General features: G+C 38.3%; 1 protein-coding gene across 1 annotated transcript in view; it reads right to left on the bottom strand.

The window, feature by feature from the left end:
- MED14 (mediator complex subunit 14) overlaps positions 1-20,642 on the bottom strand; it is a 78,999-nt gene extending 58,357 nt beyond the window's left edge. Inside the window, exons 1-8 of the mRNA XM_069464511.1 lie at positions 20,157-20,642; positions 14,140-14,166; positions 11,732-11,837; positions 4,109-4,282; positions 3,357-3,486; positions 2,758-2,886; positions 2,341-2,448; positions 1,650-1,782 (exon numbers count right to left, since the gene is read on the bottom strand). Coding sequence (XP_069320612.1) covers positions 1,650-1,782; positions 2,341-2,448; positions 2,758-2,886; positions 3,357-3,486; positions 4,109-4,282; positions 11,732-11,837; positions 14,140-14,166; positions 20,157-20,371 — 1,022 coding nt within the window. The 5' untranslated portion in view covers positions 20,372-20,642. The remainder of the gene's footprint in view (positions 1-1,649; positions 1,783-2,340; positions 2,449-2,757; positions 2,887-3,356; positions 3,487-4,108; positions 4,283-11,731; positions 11,838-14,139; positions 14,167-20,156) is intronic.
- Between the last annotated feature and the right edge of the window lie 465 nt (positions 20,643-21,107).

Genomic DNA, 21,107 nt, shown 5'->3' with positions numbered 1-21,107 from the left:
ATGGAAAGACAGCTATTCTGTAATCCAATACAATATTTGATTTATTGCATTTTTTTAAAAAAAACATAGAATTTAAAAATAAAACACACACACACACACACACACCCCCCACACACAAAAGAACACCAAAACAAAACAACCTGTCTTCTAAGTGGTATCTATTCACTTTTGATTCCTTTACAGAAAATGGGAATCAAGCAAAGTCCAAACAAGGAATCAAGGACTGTAAACAGCCAGTTACTGATTACCTCCCCCAAAACAGTTTTTAAAAGGTACAATTCAAAAAGGGAAACTGTGATAAGCATGCGTGTTAAAAAAAAATTGTACCCAACAATCTAACCTAATGGTCTTTTAAGAATTTGGTATAAGCCCAGAGTAAACTAATCTCTCAAACATTTTAAGAATAAGTCTTAGTACAAACATAAATGTCTATGTATTTAAAACATGCCATGTTCTGGCCGGGCGCGGTGGCTCACGCCTGTAATCCTAGCACTCTGGGAGGCCGAGGTGGGCGGATCGTTTGAGCTCAGGAGTTCGAGACCAGCCTGAGCAAGATCGAGACCCCATCTCTACTAAAAATAGAAAGAAATTATATAGACAGCTAAATATATATATAGAAAAAAATAGCCGGGCATGGTGGCACATGCCTGTAGTCCCAGCTACTTGGGAGGCTGAGGCAGGAGGATTGCTTGAGCCCAGGAGTTTGAGGTTGCTGTGAGCTAGGCTGACGCCACGGCACTCACTCTAGCCTGGGCAACAGAGCGAGACTCTGTCTCAAAAAAAAAAATAAATAAAAAAAATAAAACATGCCATGTTCTAAGAAAGGAATTACAGATGTCCTATGTGGTCTATGCCATACTATGGGACCTTACTATACAAAAGCATGTTACTAGAGGTGCATAGTAATGGCATACAGTCATCCCTTGTTATATGCAGGATGAGGGAGGGGTGGTTCCAGGGCATCCCCCCATTCCTCTGCCCGAGCATACGAAAATCCACACATACTCCGTACTCAAGTCCCACAGTCAGCCCCGAGGAACCTGCATATAAGAAAAGTCAGCCCTTCCCATACATGGGTTTTGCATCCCATGAATCAATCCCCATTTGTTTGAAAAAAATCCACATATAAGTGGACCCACACAGTTCACACCTGTGTTGTTCGAGGGTCAACTGCATATTAAATCAGATGTATGACTGGCCGGGCGAGGTGGCTCACGCCTGTAATCCTAGCACTCTGGGAGGCCGAGGTGGGCGGATCGTTTGAGCTCAGGAGTTCGAGACCAGCCTGAGCAAGAGCGAGACCCCATCTCTACTAAAAATAGAAAGAAATTATATAGACAGCTAAAAATATATATAGAAAAAATTAGCCGGGCATGGTGGCACATGCCTGTAGTCCCAGCTACTTGGGAGGCTGAGACAGGAGGATCCCTTGAGCTCAGGAGTTTGAGGCTGCTGTGAGCTAGGCTAACGCCACGGCACTCACTCCAGCCTGGGCAACAGAGTGAGACTCTGTCTCAAAAAAAAAAAAATAAATTAAAAAAATAAAATAAAAATAAAAAATAAATCAGATGTATGACAGAAAAAGAGAAACAAAACAAGTATTTATTTATAAGTCATAGCACGAATCCACCAGAACCAATTTTACTTACTTCCAGACCGAGAGGGAGAGGCACTTTCCAGCATGATACCTTTCCACCTGCACGAGGTCTCCCCACCGCTCTCGGATTAACATTAGAGTTTGGGAATGTAACACTTCTAACTGAAGTGATAGGCAGAAAGAATCTGATAGATCTCGTTAAGTAAATCTAATACAATATATTACTCTAACAATCAGTCAAATACAGGTAAACTTCACTTAACAAAGGCTCTATTCCTGCAAAACTGGCTATGAAGGAAATTTCTGGGATCTCATTTCTCTGATGACTCATTCTAAAAAGTGTTATAATTTGTGGCATAATTTCAGAAAAAGGTTTTAGATTTAATTTTCAACCAATATAAACAAACCATAAGGCCTAGGTTGCCCTTTAATGTATCACAATTTAGAGATTATGGATTGACCAAATAGTACTATTTTTTTCCCCCAATTAGTACTATTTTTAACTAATAACTTTTCGTTTTTACCTGGAAAGTCAACAGTAAACTTTTAAATCTGGATTATAGACATATCCCTTTTCTTCACATTGACCAGTTCCCCAGCCCTATTTCTACCCCAAAATGTGGGGGGATTTAGGCTGCTACAGTTCAGGACTAAGGACAAATGAAAAATGGGGGGTGGGGGGCTGGGGGAGGAGGGAGACACAAAATCCTTACAAATATATGCCTCAAATTTCAGAAGGATACGTAGGCAGTTGTACATGTCCTGAAGAGGTTTCTCATCAGCAAAAAGCCGAGACTGTACCAGCTGATGGATAAAATTGATTTGCATACTATGAACCAATGCTCGTCCATCTTCCATTGGCATGAGAAAAGAAAGTAGCTAATTAGAAAGGTGTACAGGTCGTGTTACAGTACCAACTAAGGAAGCATATATTAACAATGAATTTTTTCAAAAGAACTGAAATTATATATGGAAACTAGAAAACATTATACTCAGAAACACTGAAACTTCGATGGTCAGTAGGTAGTTGTGATTATCATAAAGTTTGTTTCAAATTACAGGATAAATTGCTATATTATCCTGCAGGAATATTTCAATAATATAAAAATATCAAACACTTAACTCCATACTTATGATTTAAATCAGTATTTATGATTTACCTCCTGTTTCCTTATCTTCAACTAGAATTTCTAGCTTGAGAAGACGCCATGGAACATCAGGATCATCTCCCATTACAGTCAATGTGGCTTCAAATTCTCCTTCAACTCGAAATTTCACCCGACCATTTGCTTTTAGAAGAAGAAAAAGTAGAAGTGGTGGTATACTTTGCTAGAAAATAAACAGCTTCCTGCTGACCTAGAACTTTCAGTCTCGCTTACAAGAAATTTAAATAGATTGAAGGTTCTTTCATAAATGTGCAAACAATTCAGTGGTCCCCAAATAAGTAGTAGCCAGCTTCCAGGTCATCAAGAACCAAAGGCAACTTTTCTGACAAATGGGCAATATTTTCTTAAGGCTCAACTCTGAGACCTCTTCTCTCCTCCAGCCCCTGGTGATCTCACCCACTCTCAGGCTTCAAATACCAGCACTGCTTGTCTAGATACTAAAGAGAAATGATACGCTTGACAAGTCATGGATTTGAATACTACCAAAACTGTGAGTCAAAACTTCATGGTATTTCTTTGAATAAAGCCCAAAAAGCTGTTTAAGAAAATAGTCTAACAAATCAATCTTTAAAAAATAAATTGCAGTTACATACCAACTGTAAGATTTGCTAACTGAGGAGGAAGATCTGTGGTTACAAGCCGATGTCTAAGAATCTGATTCAGCTGATGAAGTGTGGCTTGTTTTTCAATTTTTGTAATTGGATCTGGAGGGATAATTTTATCCTACAAAAAATTTTAAGTTAATTTTAAATAACGTACAAAGAAGGATTTTTTTTGTTTGTTTTTATACAAGGTTTTCTTACGTTACCCAAGAAAACCTCAACACTCATTTCTGCAGTCTACATCAAATAATAGTGACCATTACTATCATGTTTTAGAGTGCCAATGATTCTACCAGTCATTTAGCTAAGACCATAATGATATTCTTAATGCTCCATTTATGAACCAATTTTATGTTACCAGATGACTTCCACCACTTCTTAAAATATAAAATATAATATAGCACCAAGTCAGTAAACTACCACAACGATAAATTTTTAAAACACTTTCAAAAAGCAACTAGCATGCAGCCCTATCACATCTGAAATAGACGTTAAGTTTGCACATCTGCTCACCTCTGCCAAAAAAAAAAAAAAAAAAAAGATTCACCCATTTTGATACCTACTCACATTCTGGCCCCAATGTATTTCAAAAAACACACAATTTTAGTTGTAGAGAAAAAAGCAAACTATATAAACTACTTTTTTTAAAATATTTTTTTTGCTGGGCTACTTAATAATATATTAATAATAGAATCAAATGCCAAAGCCTTCAACTTTTTGGAGTACAGGGGCAAAGCACTTACCCTAATGCAGGTTGGCAGCCGTGGGTAAGACCCAGTAGTCAGCACATCAATGGCATATGGGATGGCAAAACTAGGCAGGCGTGCGTGGACCAGAGCATCTCTAGCTAACGAAGCCAGTCGATCAGCAGTGTCCACAAACAGAATGGCTTGCTGATCTAAAAAGCTTGAGATCATCTTTAAAGCAAAGGGTAAATGTATTAAGCTTCCTTGAAAGCTATCTGCCTTTCACATTAAATAACATATATTCATTCCAAAGTAAACTTCAAGGAGAATTAATATAAGTTTTACATATTTCAAAATAGTTCTTCAAAACCTCTGCCAGGAATTTGAAGAAAGAATATTTAATATATTTGTATTTGACATTAAAAACAATAATTTCCTGTCACCGTAAGTAAAAAGCTTTCTAATTCATTTCTTCATTCTTAATATCATACATACATAATATCAACAGTTAGGACAAGTAAACAGAATAAAATGCTTTTTACTCTTACAGACTTCTAGAGTTTGTTAGTAATGGAAAGTAGTTAAAAGCATGGACTCGTAGACCTAGACTGCCTTGGTCTCAATTTTAACTCTGCAACTTACTAGCCCTGTAACCTTGCGCAAATAACCTCTCTGTACCTGTTTTTCAGCTGTAAAATGGAGATGATAATGATTCCTAACCTCATCAAGTTCTCAGGATTAAGAGTTAATGCATAAAGCCAATGAAACAGAATAGAGAACACAGAAATAAATCCATGCACTTACAGTCAACTCATTTTCAACAAAGGCACCAAGAGCATATATTGGGGAAAGGACAGTCTCTTCAACAGACGGTGCTGGGAAAACTGGACATCCACATGAAGAAGAATGAAATTAGATCCCAATCTTTCACCATATACAAAAATCAACTCAAAATGGATTAAACACTCAAATGTAAGACCTAAAACTGTTAGGGAGACAGGATCTCCAGCTCTTCTCGAGACAAGGGTTGCCTTTTTTGGTGCTGTTTTAAATAGCACCAAATAGCTTCACCTGGGAAGAAGGATAAGGGCAGGCACTCCATTTTGGTGTTGGCCCACCCTGAATCCTATCATGAGCAATTGGGAAAGGAGGAATGCTTTATCAGTCTAGCAATTCCCCAGCCCAGGCTTAAGATTTAGAAAGTGATTTAGAGTAACATAAGGGTAATTAATATACCAATAGCTCGAATCTGCACTGCGGTTCACCCCCCATCCAGGTGGGCTTTATCTTAGAGTGAACTCTTATATGTAGATGGAATTTTGAGGACACCTGTTGATCATTTGATAACAGCCTACACCTGTCAAGAGCCCGCCTCCAGACTGGGCAATAAAAGGAAACAATCCGAGAAGTTAGAAGAAAGTGAGTGAGTCAGTGAGTGAATGAATTGGTCTGTCTCTCCACTGGTGGAGACAGACCCGTTTTATTCTACATTAAAGAGCTGCTCTTGTGAAACTGCTCCCTGCCTGAGGTTACTCTGTTGTATTGGCCTGGCTGGTGATTTTTCCAAGAAAGGAGTCAGAGGACCGGAATAATAGTCTGGACTTGATACTTTGTGTCTAATCATTCTTTGGCCAAGAGCACACCAAGAACCAAGGGCAGACTCCATCCTGACATCTTTGGTGTCAAAATCCGGGATTCTGACAAAACTATGAAACTACAAGAAAACATTGGGAAATGCTATAGGGCACTGGTCTAGGCAAAGACTTTTTGAGTAAGACCTCAAAAGCAAAAATAGATAAATGGGATTACATCAAGCTAAAAAGCTTGTGCATGGAAAAGGAAACAACTAACAAAATGAAGAGACAATTTACAGAATGGGAAAAAATACTGACAAATTATCCACCTGACAAGGGATTAATAACCAGGATATATAAGGACCTCAAACAGTAAAAAGAATACTAATTCAATTAAAAAATGGGCAAGAGACCTGAAAAGATATTTCTCAGAAGACATACAAGTGGCCAACAGGTATATGAAAAAATGCTCAACATCACTAATTATCAGAGAAATGCGAATCAAAACCTCAATGAGGGGACCAGGCACAATGGCTCACTCTTGTAATACCAGCACTTTAGAAGGCCAAGGAGGGTGGGGATTGCTTGAGTCCAGGAATTCGACACCAGCTTGGGCAACATAGTGAGATCCTATCTCTATGAAAAATTTTAAAAATTAGTTGAGCATGGTAGTGCATGCCTGTAGTCCTAGTTACTTGGGAGGCTGAGGCGGGAGGATCACTTGAGCCTGGGAGTTCCAGGTTGCAGTGAGCTATGATTGTGCCACTGCACTCCAGCCTGGGCCACAGAGCAGGACTCTGTCTTTAAAAAAGAAAAAACCACAATGAGATATCATCTCACCCCAGTTAAAATGGCTATTATCAAAAAGACAAAAATAAATGCCGGTTAGGATGTGGAAAATAGGGAACACTCGTACACTGTTGGTAGGAATGTAAAGTCATACAGCAGTTATGGAAAATAGTATGGAGGCTCCTCAAAACACTAAAAATAGAACTACCATGTAATCCGGCAATCCCTCTGCTTGGGTATATATCCAAAAAAAAAGGATATCAGTATATCAAAGGGATATCTGCATGCCCATGTTTATTGCAGCACTATTCATAATAGGTTGATTCCATATCTTGGCTAAGTGTCCATCAATGGATGAAGAAAATGTGGTATACATACACAATGGAAAATTAGCCATAAAAAGAACAATGATAGTTAATAATTTATTGTATAATTCAAAATAACTAGAAGAATTATAATGTTCCCAAGAAAAAGAAGAGATAAATGTTTGAGGTGATGGATATCCCAATTATCCTGATTTGATCATTACACATTGTATACATGTATCAAAATATCTCATGTACTCCCAAAATACGTACAACTATATTAATCGGAAAAAATGAAAAAAAAAAAAGCATATAAAACCTTTAGAATAGTGCCTGGAACATAGGAAACATTCAAAAATGTTGTCCATTATGAAATACAGGCCAACTTCATCCCTAATACAGAAATCCTTTCAATCAGTTTTCTACTCAATGCATTTCATAAGGATGTCTGAACTAGTAGAGATTAGAGAGCTGAAAATCTACCTCCTTTAAACTTTTATCTTCTAGTTCTATTCTAGAACAATACTTAGTCTTCTCTCTTATGTCCTTCAAACAGGCTGTCACAGGGGCCAACTTAAACCTGGCACCCAGAATTAATAGCACATCATACATACACAATGCTCTACATTTTCTTAGTATTTCCATGCTTATTTTACTATGATTTTCACAACTCTGGGAAACAGAACTAGATAATTACTATTGATATCACCTTAGAGATGAGAAAAATTGAGGATTAGGTTAAGACACTTGCCCAAAGAAAGTCAATAATCAGAGAAGCTGAAACCAAAAAAAGTTTCTTCTAACACTTAAGTTAGACCCAGTGTACAGCATAGTCCAGTAGAAATGCTACCTATGACTAGTACAATCGATTTCTATCAATGCTACCAATACTAACTTATTAGCAGCCACGACACTGCTATACTCTCAACTTCTGAGTTGGCTTTTACTCATATTTAGGCCATCCCAAATCTCCCTTCATTCACTATAAAATTGCTTAACACAATAAAGTCCAGGTCAAACAGTACCAAATACCTCCCTCCAGCAAGACATGCACCAACCCTATTGGATGCCACAGTTTATCTAATCCACATCACTCCACCTTAAACATGAATAATTAATGAAACACTCTCTGAACTACCTCACTGAACACAATACTTAAGCTTTAGCTACATTCCTTTGACTTAGAAATCTAATTAACAAAGATAAAACTTTAGTTTTGAGTAACTTATTAGCGAATCCATGTAGGTCCCTATGATCATTTTTTTTTAAGTATTCACATATCAGCTGTTAATATGATTAATAATAATCTCCTTTAGAATTTAACACTGAATAGACTTTTCTCTAAGGAAGAAATACAAATGGTCAATAAGCAGATGAAAAGATGTTCAACATCACTACTCATCAGGAAAATGCAAAGTAAAACCACAATGAGATACCACTTCACATCTACTAGAACGGCTAGACTCATAGAAAGTGTTGGCATGAATGTGGAGGAATTGGAACTTTCATACATTGCTAGTGGGAATGTAAAATGGTACAGCCACTTTGAAAAACAGATTGGCAGTTCCCTCAAATGATTAAATATAGAATTACCATGTGACCCAGCCACTTCACTCCTAGGTATATATTCAAGAGAAATAAAAGCATACATTCACACAGTAATCTGGACATGATTATTTACAGTAGCTTTATTCATAATAGCCAAAAACTGGAAACAACCCAAATGCCTATTAACTAATGAACAGATAAAATGTAGTATTAATGTATCCATGTGATTTAGCCATAAAAAGGAATGAAATACTGATACATGCTACAACGTGAATGAACCTTGGAAACATGATGCTAAAAAAAAACTTGCTAAATTAAAGAAACCACTCAAAACAGAACACAGGTCGGGCATCATGGCTCATGCCTGTAATCCCAGCACTTTGGGAGGCCAAGTCAGGAGGATCACTTGAGGCCAGGAGCTCGAGGCCAGCCTGGGCAACATAGTGAGACCCCCATATCTACAAAAAGATTTCAAAATTAGCCAGGTGTGATGGCATGTGCCTGTACTCCCAGCTACTGGGTAGGCTGAGGCAGGAGGATTGCTTGAGCCCAGGAATCTGAAGCTATAGTGAGCCACTGCATTCTAGCCTGGGCTACAGAGCACAGCCCTGTTTCTAAAAATTAAAAGTAAAAAAAAAAGGAACACATAAGATTCCATTTATATGGAATGTTCAGAATAGGCAAATCTACAGAGACAGAAAGTAGATTAGTGGCTGCTTAGGGCTAAAGGAGAGGTATGGGGTGATAGCTATACAGGTTTTCTTTTTGAGGTGATTAAAATGTTCTAAAGTTGACTGTGGTGATGGTTGTGCATATGTGTGAATAAAGCAAAAACCATTGAATTGTATACTTTACATGGGTGAACTATATGGTATTTAAATTATATCTCAATAAAGCCATTTTTAAAAAAGCTCTAGGAGAATGAGAGATATTTTCTCTTTTCCTTAGACAAAACATTATCCAGACTGTTTTACCATTAGAGTTCTATAAACTGGATTTACACACTCATAATATGTCTGGCATGGCTAAGGAACATTATCTATTAAGAACCTCTAATGAGATTAGTTAAATAATCATGAGTTGAGAACATAAGTATCAAAACACGAACAATCCTCTAATTCTACAGTTGACGGACTTTATCCCTGATATAAACACACCTGTACCTACATTCACAAAATAAAAATGCCAAAAGTTTGGTATAAGATTTTATTTAGAATATAATTTAACAATTCAAAAAATGAATAGAAAAATACTATACTATGAATTAGTGAAAGATGAATACAATATGGTTCAATATCAAAACCAAGTGTTTTAAATTCTGCTGGACATTATGTTATTGAATCACAGCTCAGTACTATCAAACAAGTAATTTAAATACCCATGGTATAATTGGGAATTTAACACCAGATACCTAACTTTTCACTAAAAATTTGAACATTTTTAATGAACTATTACCCCAAATTAACTAATTAATAAAAAGAAAATGTAGGCTTTTCAGAAATATGATACCATGCTTCTCTTCTTCATTGCAGCCAAAATAGATTCATTAGACCTGGTGCCCAGATTTCCAAAACAGTGAAGTGAATTATAAACTTTTTGATAAATAAACTTGGAATAAGCCTGTTTATTAATATTCATGACAAAAACTATCCTTTGAATAATAGTTTACAGCATACAAGACTTTCTGTTTACAAACTTTAATTTCCCAATCATATTGACAGATAATAACAGATGAGTAAATGGAAACTTCACCCCCCACAAGAAAAACTTAATACACGGTACAAAATATTCTCCCCCTCAATAAACCTTTGATCAACGTTATATAGAAGGATGATATTAGCTTGTTCCTAGAGTCAGAAGATGTGTGGCTGGATGTGTCCTATAGAATTCTTCCAGCCTTGTCACTGGCTTAGCTGCCAGGGCTGCATTAACTTCAATGAAAATCAGTTTTTAAGTTTCAAAAGAAGGAATCTGCATTCTAGAATTTAAACTTCTCAACTTCTTCATAACCTTTTTTCTCCTTTCACTTTGGCAACTGTCACATAAGATGTCCAATGATAAGATAACCTAGTGGAACAGAGAATAAGCAAATGCAGCTGGCTAAAACTGAGGTGAGATGTCAGGGAAATCATGCACAGAAAAATGATTTTGTAGATTTCTTTCCGAAGTGGAATTTTATGGAATAGGCTAACACTTATAGATTTTCAAATAAAAAAATTACCATATTAATAAAACATTTTCATCTTAGCTTGACAGGGTGCTAAAAATAAATTTATTATGATACCTCTATACTGGGTAGCTACTAATTTTAATGTATCTAGGAAGTCTGATAAACTTAAGAAATTTTAAAAATCACTCAAATATAATTTAACCAACAAAAATTATTTTTTCTGCTTTAACCTACAAAAACTGATAAAAATTTTAAATGCCATTACACGACTGAATGATAAAAAAGGAATGTGAGCATCAATGTCCAGCTTATTTAGAGACTCTTCTTACTCCCCTCAGCTTCCCAAATACAACTGACTGTGGCTAGTTTACTTGGCCTTGCAGAACTGGGCCCAGAGTTAACCTCAATGAAAGTGGGTAAATGCTCTCATTATTTCAAGACTACTCATTTTATGATAATTACTCTACACTTTTCAATACAAACTTCATTCTCCTCATTAGAAGGAACTGAAGTAAAACAGGAGTAACTGTTGTGCTTCATCTGTTAACACCACATCATACTCCCCGAGTTAACACAAGATCCCTACTGATGTTTTTCCTCCTGAATGCTTCTTGAACATAGCATAAAGCTTTTTTTTTTTTTTTTTTTTGGTAGCTTTTAGCATCTTTGGTACACTTCATTCCATGTCACTTCTTCGAATTCAAAAGAGTGATTTCAAAGGTCAAAAGACTATGAGCTTCTCGAAGGCTGGGACAGTGCCTTATCCAAGTCCCCGTCAGCCGTGCGCTATACTCTGTGCTAAGTTGAGGTTTGGAGAATTAGTAAATGAATAAACAAACGTAAGTGCTGTTATCACCTCTGTGACCTTGAAGCCACATAACTTCTTGGAACCTTATCATTTCTTCATCTGTAAAATAGGAAGAAAATACTGACTCTGCTATTCTCATGCAGTTGTCAAGAATCGATAAGCAAAATTTAAGGGAGAACCTTGCAAATTCTAAGAAATCATACAAATATAAACTAATCATTTCCCCCCCTTTAGTTCCAGTTTCATATCTAAAGTCTCCTCATATAATGATGTCTCCAGATAGCTCCTATTCTTCTTTCTGATCAGGTCTCCATAAACAAATTCTAAGTTTCCACAGAAATATATTATCACAAAGAAATATGATTACTCACATAAGTAATGTCACTCAAAACAAATCAGTAGACATAAAGCTAAAATTAGAAACTATGTCTATTATGGCATTCAAAACATTATTTTATACAAAGTAAAATCAAAAGTTTAACTCACCGCACATTTTTCTACTTTGCCAGCATTATTAGCCCATTTTACTAAAGCCAATAATCGAACGAAGAGTTGGCGTGTCCGGCTAGCAAACTGCACTATTTCTATTTTCCTATAAAATAAAACAACTCTTAATAAACCAACATTTTAGAAAGAGTATTTCACAATTTATTTCATCTGAGCCAAAAAATAAATCAATCTTTGTTTATAACTACTACAACAAAATGAACCACCTAAAATATTTATCTAAATATGAATTGTCGTTTTGTATACCATCTGCATAATGCTTTATTTTTCACCTCAGAATAATAAGCCCGACAGAATGTTTTACCAACGAATCACATTTTAAAATTAGTTTCATATTGTAATAAAAGTTGTTTACTAAAATATACTAAGTTCATGGACACATGGCAGAAGTTAACTGGCTCACAGAGGGGATCAAATTATTAAGAGCTATGAATTATGAATTTCATAACTGAAATTAGGAGTAATTTAACTAATAATTAGTAATCCTTTTGGTAAGAGAAGGGAATTAAAATAGATTTTTGCCAAAGCTTGAAACTATTCTTCCTACAAAAGCAAGGGCCCATTTCCCATCTTGCAACAGCATGATTTAAAAAATTAAATAATTAAAGACCTTAACTATGCAACTCTTTACCAAACTAATTTCAATGACAAACTTGGACATATTAAAAATTATCCAAGCAAGTTAAAGTATGTTGAGTACTAAAAATAAAATGTAGAAGGTCTGTCCACATCTATTTTTATGCTATACCTACTACTATGCTTTTTTTCCCCAATACTCATCAGTACTTTTATTATCTACTCCTAAAGTCCCAAAATCAATGTGTTAGCTAGACCTCTCAACTTCATAGCAGCTATAAAACTGATAAAAATACCTTTCATAATTTACTTTAAGACACTGAAAAAAATAATCAACAGGCCAGGACTGCTGCCAAGACCCAGCAGAACACCAATGTCCCTCCAAATGGACTCTGACCTATTAATCTTAGTACAGTTGTTCAATGACCTACAGATCCAACCCATAGCTCTGCATCTTGCCAATAACACCATCATGATGCAATGCACCAAAATAAAGTTTTTACTGAAGTACAATCCTGACTAAAGGCTACACAGTCTACCTCCTATTGAGAGAGCATACAAACAACCTCAAAGCCTTCCTTGAAGACCTGCTAGCAATATGATTAGTGGTACTACAAAAAGAAGAATCAAGAGCACAATTATGACTCTTTTGTCAGTGTCTTTGAAGGATCATAAGACATAAAATAAGCAGAGTATCATGGACAAGACTGAGACACAGAAGAAATATTAAATGTACATTAAGATCTGGCAGCCACCTCAGGGCAAGGAACCTCAGTATTGTCACTCTAACTCACCAACAGCTTACAGAGGATATGAGGTTTTTGCTTCTCTCTCAGAGCAAACATACTTGTACATTGTTAATTCAGTTTTCCAAATGCACTTCTCTACTAGAATGGAGATGTCCCCATTTGTAAATTATCATAACATGGTTTGCTGATATCATGCTGTCTCGAGTGATAGGGAGCATGTGTCGGTTTTTTAAAGGCCCAGTTTCCCTTCCTACCCCAGAGCAGACAGAACGAACCCTTGACTTAATGTTTTCTTCCTTTAAAACTGACCAACCAAACCATAACACAGGTATGCTTCAATTGTCTCTTCCACCTCTAGCTTTCTGATCTAATTCTACCAAAAAGGTCAGATGGGGTTGGCAGTAAAGTGTGGCCACTAATGAATGCTAAATCCTCCCCTTTCCCCTGTTGACTTGGTATTAAACAAATAAATCAACCAAGGAGCATTAGTGCCACAGATACAGTCAAGTTAGCCTATACTGTGGTCACAATTTAAATCTCCATCACATGATGTCTCTGAAACCTTAATTTATCTTGTTCTTTTAGCCTATGGAAACATACTAGTGTTTAGTTAAGTCTTAAGCCCCAAACTCCAACTGAACTAAAATTTTCTCAACTATAAAACAGTAATAGCAATAGGCAAATGTCAATTCTCTAAACATATCTAATAGCATCATTGTAGCAAATGGTAAATTAGAAGCCAACTTTCTAAAGCCAGTCTGCTCCTTAGATTCTTTCACTATACACTGTATCTTCTGTATCTTCCTATCCCCCTGAGGGACTTGACCAGGTCAGTCACTCAATAAAGGTTTGTAGAACAAAAGGTCTAGAACTTGTCTCACACCAAGTATTGTCAAGAATGAGGAGATTACACTTCCCAGGACTCCCTAAACACATGGTGTGAAAAATCACCCTAGGCTCTTTAGGTCTAGGTTTCCAATCCACAGCCCTATACCACCCATATCCACACACCCACACTCATAGATCAATCAATAGAAAGATTTAAGGCTTTTTCATACTTACCTTTCCACATCAGATTTCCTCGGCAGTCTAAGAAGAGAAAAAGAAATTGATTAAACATATGATACATATCACCTTAATCAGAATGTGATAATTTAGGTTTTTACTTTGACACTATTAAATAGCTTAGTGGTTCAGAAAAACTAGGCTTCTGTGGCTAACTACTTTTTATGAGTTTCCAGCAATATGGCCGTAAGAGAAAAACCAACACAGGAACATTTCTGTCCATTCAAAATGCTTCAAAAATAATTGCATGAACCTCAAACACTTAAAAAGCCCAAATATCACATTAGCACACTATATCAGAGAGTGAAAGAAAATATTCTTTTAAGACCAAAATGGTCACAGATGTAGAAGTGCTACTTAGTTGCTAGCCTCCCTGTATCCAATGGATACCTTGCTTCCAAGCAATAATCCCTCCACGCTTTGTTACAATGGGCAAAACTAGAAGCACACAAAAGGGCCAGTTCCAGTCAAGGGTTTTATAGTAATTATAGTGTTGCATGGTGGTTAGATGAAAAGATTTGTATTATCTTTTTCATTAATTTTTTTTTTTTGACAGACAGCCTCACTCTGTTGCCCAGGCTGGAGTGCAGTGGCACAATCATAGCTCACTACAACCTAGAACTCCTGGACTCAAGCAATTCTCCTGCCTCAGGCTCCCAAGTAGCTAGGACTACAGTTATGTGCCACCACGCACAGCTAACTTACTTTTTGTAGAGAGAGGGTCTTGCTATGTTGCTCAGGCTGGTCTCAAATCCTGGCCTCAAGTGATCCTCTCGCCTCAGCCTCCCAATGTGCTGGGATTACAGGTGTGAGCCACTATGCCCAGCCTGTATTACTTTTAAACAGCTCCAATAGGGCTTTGATTTCTTTCTGCTAGTTCTCCAATATTGATAGCCAGCAACCAAATGTCAACTTCTTCCCTGATAAATTATATCATTTAACACTCTCACATCGACTGATGTTTAGAAAGGTCCTGATCTGCCTCCTGAATCACCATTCTGTTAATCTCTATCCCATGGTCCAAGATTAAGTGGCCTGAACAACTCTCATGCCTACCCCACATCTATCAGTTCTTGAAGATACATGCCCAGTCGCTTAGATCTTCCATGTGCCACAGGAACAGAAAAACTATAATAAAACTACTTCCAGAGGTTCAAAGTACAAGGAGGGAAAACTATTAAAATGAGCTCTGGTTTGTAGTTATCTACTATTCTTAGGGTAGACAATGGGATGAAAGCTAAATTTATGATCAGAGTGATAAAAGGAACTAGGTAGGGGCTAGAAGGGCCAGTATACCAAAAGCATAAAACAGAAATTAAGGCCCTATTAGAAGACTGCAAATAAAAACGCCTCTGGCAAGTTCCTTTACCTGCCAAAGCTCCTGAGAAGACTCCTTGAGAAGCCACAGCCCTTGTCCTCTCTCTCAAGAGAATGAGAATGAGAATGATGGGTCTGGGGTCGGGGGTGGAACTAGAACCTTTATGGGTAGAAAGAACAGGAATCATTGTTCTAGCTCCTTCCACCTGCCCCAGAGACCCTAAAAGGATCATCAAATGTCAGAGGTGGTATCATTTCAGGGACAAAGGACAGATTTTGCTGCCTGCCTCCCCTTTCCCCTATTCCTCCTAATCTATTTAAAAATCTTTTTTTGTTATTGTTGTTAAGACTACTTTATTTTACTCTGTTATTGAGAAAGTAGCCAAAATGCTTGTGGGTTAGGTGTCCTTTTGACGCCACCAGCATGGCTATGTTTAAAGTTACAAATGTGATAAAAATGTGTTCAAGCAACCAATGACACCCAACAGGGAATGCCCAGCGGAAGGTAATTAATTCTGTCTGTCCCACTACCTCAGAAGCTGCCTCTTTGCCGCACCTTTCTGGGAGGATAGCGCGATTCAGAGCAGAGTCATCTTCGAAGTCACTTTGGGCGTGATGACAATGAAGGATTTCAGCGAGATCACTTTTATTTCAAATACCGCAGATACTGATGTAATGAAAGGATACGTAGTCCCAGCCCGGCTAAGAAAACTCAACCTTCGGCAGCAGTTTTGGAAATCCCATCTCACACATGGTGCCATATCTGACATGTTTCCAAAATTGGAACATTTCTGTTGATGAATTTCCATGGCTTCCTTTGCTCGAGCTATTTTCCCTTGAATACTCACTCCCGGTGCATCCTTACTAAAATGTTAGTTAATGGATGTATTTGTCCATGGTACGTTTAGCTGTCATAACTTCTTCTTTTTTTTTTATTTCAGCATATTATGGGGATACAAAAGCTTAGGTTACGTATAGTGCCCTTGGCCCCCACCCCGAGTCACAGTTTCAAGCGTGTCCATACCCCAGACGGTGCACGCATTGCACTCATTATGTATGTATATCCCCTAAAAATCTTTTATGGATAGGAAATCCACCATTTAGGGCAAAAACCCTAAAATGCTAATGTTTGGAAGTAAGGCACAGAAACTTATTTACACCAAAGTGCAATAAGATAGGTTTACATGACTGAGATCCTGGCATTTTCTGATTTTAATTAAAAAAAAGTTTTTTAAAAAGAGAAGAACCTAGGTCCCTAAAAAGTCAAGGCAGAGAATAAACTCTAGGATTCAAGCATACATGTTGGGGGAGAAGGGAAGTAGATAAGCAGAAGGGGAAAAAAAACAGAAATCTGGGGCCAAAACCAAACCACCTAAAAATTGACAAGACTGTCATTTTTACATTCAATGGCTCACAGACAAGCATAAAACGTTGCAGAGAAATAAGTAACCATGTCCCTAAAGACTCTTATAAAGCATACCTAGAACACTGGCTCTACATTAACATATTAATCTTTTGACAGTTTCTACCTGGAACAAGGAAAAATACACCATTTAGGAACTTTCCTAGTAAGTTCTTAAACTACTTTTGGTTACCACAAATCAAAAGTGGAAAAAGTTATTTAATATACCTATATCAAGAGCAACAGTGACTTTTACCATTAAATTCTCCACAGCTTATGACAATTCTTTTATTTATTTTTTGAGACAGAGTCTTGCTCTGTTGCCTGGGCTAGAGTGCCATCAACCTAGCTCACAACAACCTCAAACTCCTGGGCTCAAGCGATCCTCCTGCTTCAGACTCCCAAGTAGCTGGGACTATAGGTATTTGTCACCACACCCAGCTAATTTTTTGTTTCTATGTTTAGTTGCCCAGCTAATTTTTTCTACTTTTTAGTAGAGATGGGGTCTCGCTTGCTCAGGCTGGTCTCGAACTCCTGACCTCCAGCAATCCTCCCACCTCGGCCTCCCAGAGTGCTACAATTACAATTCTTTTTTTTTTTTTTTTTTAACAATTTTATTGATGTGCAAAAGATGTACATAGTTTCAAGGTACATGTACTATTTAATGCATTCATATAATTTGTAAAGATCAAATCAGTGTACTTGGGATATCCATCACCTTAAATATCTGTCTTTTCTTTATGCTAGAAACATTCAAATTATTCTCTTATAGCTATTTTGAAATGTACAACAGATTATTATTGTAAACTATAGTCATCCTACTGATCTATTGAACATTTAGTCTTATTTCTATCAAACCATATATTGGTTTATGACAATTCTAAAATTTCATTCATTTATGAATTACATCAATAAATACTTAAGCCCCAGCTATGTGCCAGGCATTGTTCTAGGCAACGGGGAAAGTAACAAACAAATCAAAATCTCTGTCTTCATGGAGTTTATGTGGGGAGGGATGGGACAGAAAACAAACTAATGATGTCAGGTGGCAATAAATGCTGCAAAGAAAGAGCAGTAAGATGGACAGAGTGAAGAGACAGAGTACTATTTTATGGGTGGTCAGAGAAAGTCTTTCTGATAAGTTGTGTGTGTAAAGACCTAAAGAAAATGAGAAGGCAAACCACACAGATTTCTGGGGAAAGAGCAAAGGCTCTAAGGTAGGAGCATGCCAGGCATTATCAAGAAACATCAAGGGTAATATAGCTGGAAAAGAATAATTAAGGAGAGTTTTAGGACATGAAGTTAAAGAGGTAAGGGAGAGAAGACAGATCATGTACAGTCTTAAAGGTAAGATGACCACAGGCACTTACCTTTCATGCTCAAAAGTGTCCTGGTTTGGATCATAAATTTTATGGTCACCATATTTACAGGTGATTATAAAACCTTTTTAATCTAAGTGAGATGGGGAGCCATTGGAGGTTTCTGAGTAGAGATATTCTAAAAGGATCATCCTGACTATTTTATGGAGAAGAAACTGTAGGGGGACAAGGGGCAAGGGTAGCAGTAGAGATACCGATGAGCTGACTATTATGGTAACACAGGTGAAGGATTAGGTAGGTGGTTTGGACCAACACTTGGTGCAAGTGTTGAGAAGTGGTCACATTCTGAAGTCAGAGACGACAAAACTTGCTGATGTACTACTGGGTGTGGATGGGAAGAAAGAGGGGCCAGAAATTACTCCAAAATTTTTGGTCTGAACAACAGCAAGAATGGAAGATACTATTTAGTGACATAGCAAAGAAGTTTTGGTGGGGAGGCGGAGAGTGAAATTGGGAGTTTGGTTCTGGACTTGATATGTTGAAATGCCCATTAGATATTGAAATGTAGGCATGTGGATAGAGTCTGGAGTTCATGAGAGAGGTCTGTGCTGGAGATATAAATATGGGAATCATCATCATATAAAGGATGTAGACTATATACTTATTCTACAGCAATAAACAGATGTTTCTCTCTTCATAAACCAAGTCCTAAAATAGTAAAATGAACAAAGTATAATTCGAGAAATTTCTACCCATCTCCTATGGAAAAGCAAATTACAGAACCACTAATAGCAGCAGTTTTTGTTTTTTCCCACAGCTCTATATAGGACAGGTGACCTTCACATACACAAAACTTTCTCATGGATATTCTTGGATTTTGATGAAATCCAACAATAAATGGTACAGAGAAGTATATTACTACAATAATCCCTATTCATAACAGCTATTTAAATTTCATATTAGACAAGGGTAGGCTTCTTTACCTCTTTCTGTCCCATTCAATAAAGTACATCAAAACTGAGAATGCTGTTTTACAGGAGTTAGGTGGAACCTATTCTAATTCTTTCAGTCATATGCAAACAAATATTTTAACAGTCTCTAGTAACAAATAACTCTGACACTTTACAGCGTAGTATCTAAATACTAATGTATTTCAATTGATAACCCTGATCTGAAGTCTTGCAATAGATAAAAGATAAAAACTAATCTAGATAAAAACTAATTCTGATTTACTTTTTCTGAACCTGGGTTAGAAGATGTAAAACAGAGCCCCCAAATTTTATAGTGCCCTTTCTTCACATACTGAAAATCATTAGTGAATTCTGATTGTATTCTGAAGGGATTAACACCTTAATCATGCCCCAAGGCATTTTATGGGTAACTAACTAGGTGATTTATAAATTCCTTTCATACTCCAAGAAATAACAGGCTAATTACAAAAAAATATTTTACTTACAGTAAATTCGTGAAGATCTCAAACATTCTCAGAGATTTGTCAGAAAAAAATACTTGGAAATTCAAAATTTTGGATTTTATATACAATGTATCTCATGCATTCAAATTTAGAAACAGTTACAGCCTACATTAAGTAAAATGTATCCTCGAGAAGCTGTAAGACGTTTTTTTTTTTTTTTTAAAGCTCGAATATTATGTATCCCTAAACCCTGAACTCTACGATCTTGGGCTTTGGACTAAAAAGCTTCCAGCCAAGAAACCAAAGAGTTCTGTTAGGAACTTGGACAAAAATCTCAATCTTCAGTGAAAGTCTAACAACACGCAAAATTAACAAGTCTCGGTTGCTTTGTCGCCAGAAAGACCCCAAATACAAAGCGTCTCCTCTCCCTCTGCTGAACCGCAAGAGTTATAAATTTTAGAATAAGCAGCCCAGCAGAGAAAGCAGCAGCCTCTTAGGGAGAGGGAAGCGCAAACCTCTTAGCCGGTTAGGCGGGAACAGGCTTTGGTTTCGCGGCACTTACAGATCCGTCAACACCATGAGCTCCGAGTAGGCCCGGTGCAGCAGAAATTCAATGAGCGTGCTCAGCCGGTAGCCAGGGCTAGCCGCAGCGGCAGCTGCCGCCGCCACGGCGGCTCCGGGAGGAGGAGGAGCTGGGGCTGATGCGGGACCGCCGCTGCCCCCGCCGCCGCCTCCAGGCGGGACCAGCTGGTGGTTCTCCAGCTGCACTGGGGCCATAGTGGCGTAGGGTCGGGCTTGGCGCAGCGGCACAAGATGTGGCTCTCAAGCCTCCTGGGAGCTCGGTCACCGCGCCAAATGGGGCAGAGTAGCCAACGCCTATCGCCGGACCGCCTCTGAACAGGAAGCCGCGCGCCGACCGCGGAAGCCCGCCTGCATGTACCGATGAGCCCGCCGGCCCCAGTGACGGGAGGGAGGGGTGGCGAAGCGGGGCGGTAGCGGCAGAGGAGACGCTGCGTCTCCGCGACTGCTCAGAAGCCCTTTCGCCAGGGAGCCGCAACGTTCGGGTTGACGGCCCAAAGCGGAAGTCGTTTGGCAGAACGGAAGGGGAACCCGCGGGGGGAGGCCTTCCGACAGAGCCTGCGTCTTTTCTCCCTTCTGTCTAGCACAGCGGCGCGTGGGAGTAGGGCGGAGCCGGCGCGAGCAGGAAAGCGGCGACCGGAGGGGACGGGCGGAGCCGGTCTCGTCACTGCGAACGTCAGCAGGTGTCCCGCCCTTCCCCTCGCCGCTCTCCCTTTCTGCCTCTTCCAGCCCCCAGCGTTTTAAAAGCGACAATTTGCCTTGAGGTAATCGATCATCGCTCTCTAAGTGAGGCACTAATACGGCCGGGAAGGCCTTCTCTAGATGTTCGTGAGTTCTGGTTCTGGCATCGCGAAGAAATGCCGTGGCAGCCCTCTCGTGATTTCTCAGGCCTTTGCTCCTCCCGCAGACGTCCGAGACGCATTTCGTGGGAGAG

The sequence above is a fragment of the Eulemur rufifrons genome, chromosome 30 (genome assembly GCF_041146395.1).
Source record: "Eulemur rufifrons isolate Redbay chromosome 30, OSU_ERuf_1, whole genome shotgun sequence".
Taxonomy (NCBI): Eukaryota; Metazoa; Chordata; class Mammalia; order Primates; family Lemuridae; genus Eulemur; species Eulemur rufifrons.
The sequence above is the reverse complement of the archived record's forward strand: the minus strand, read 5'-3'. Positions and strand labels throughout refer to the sequence as shown.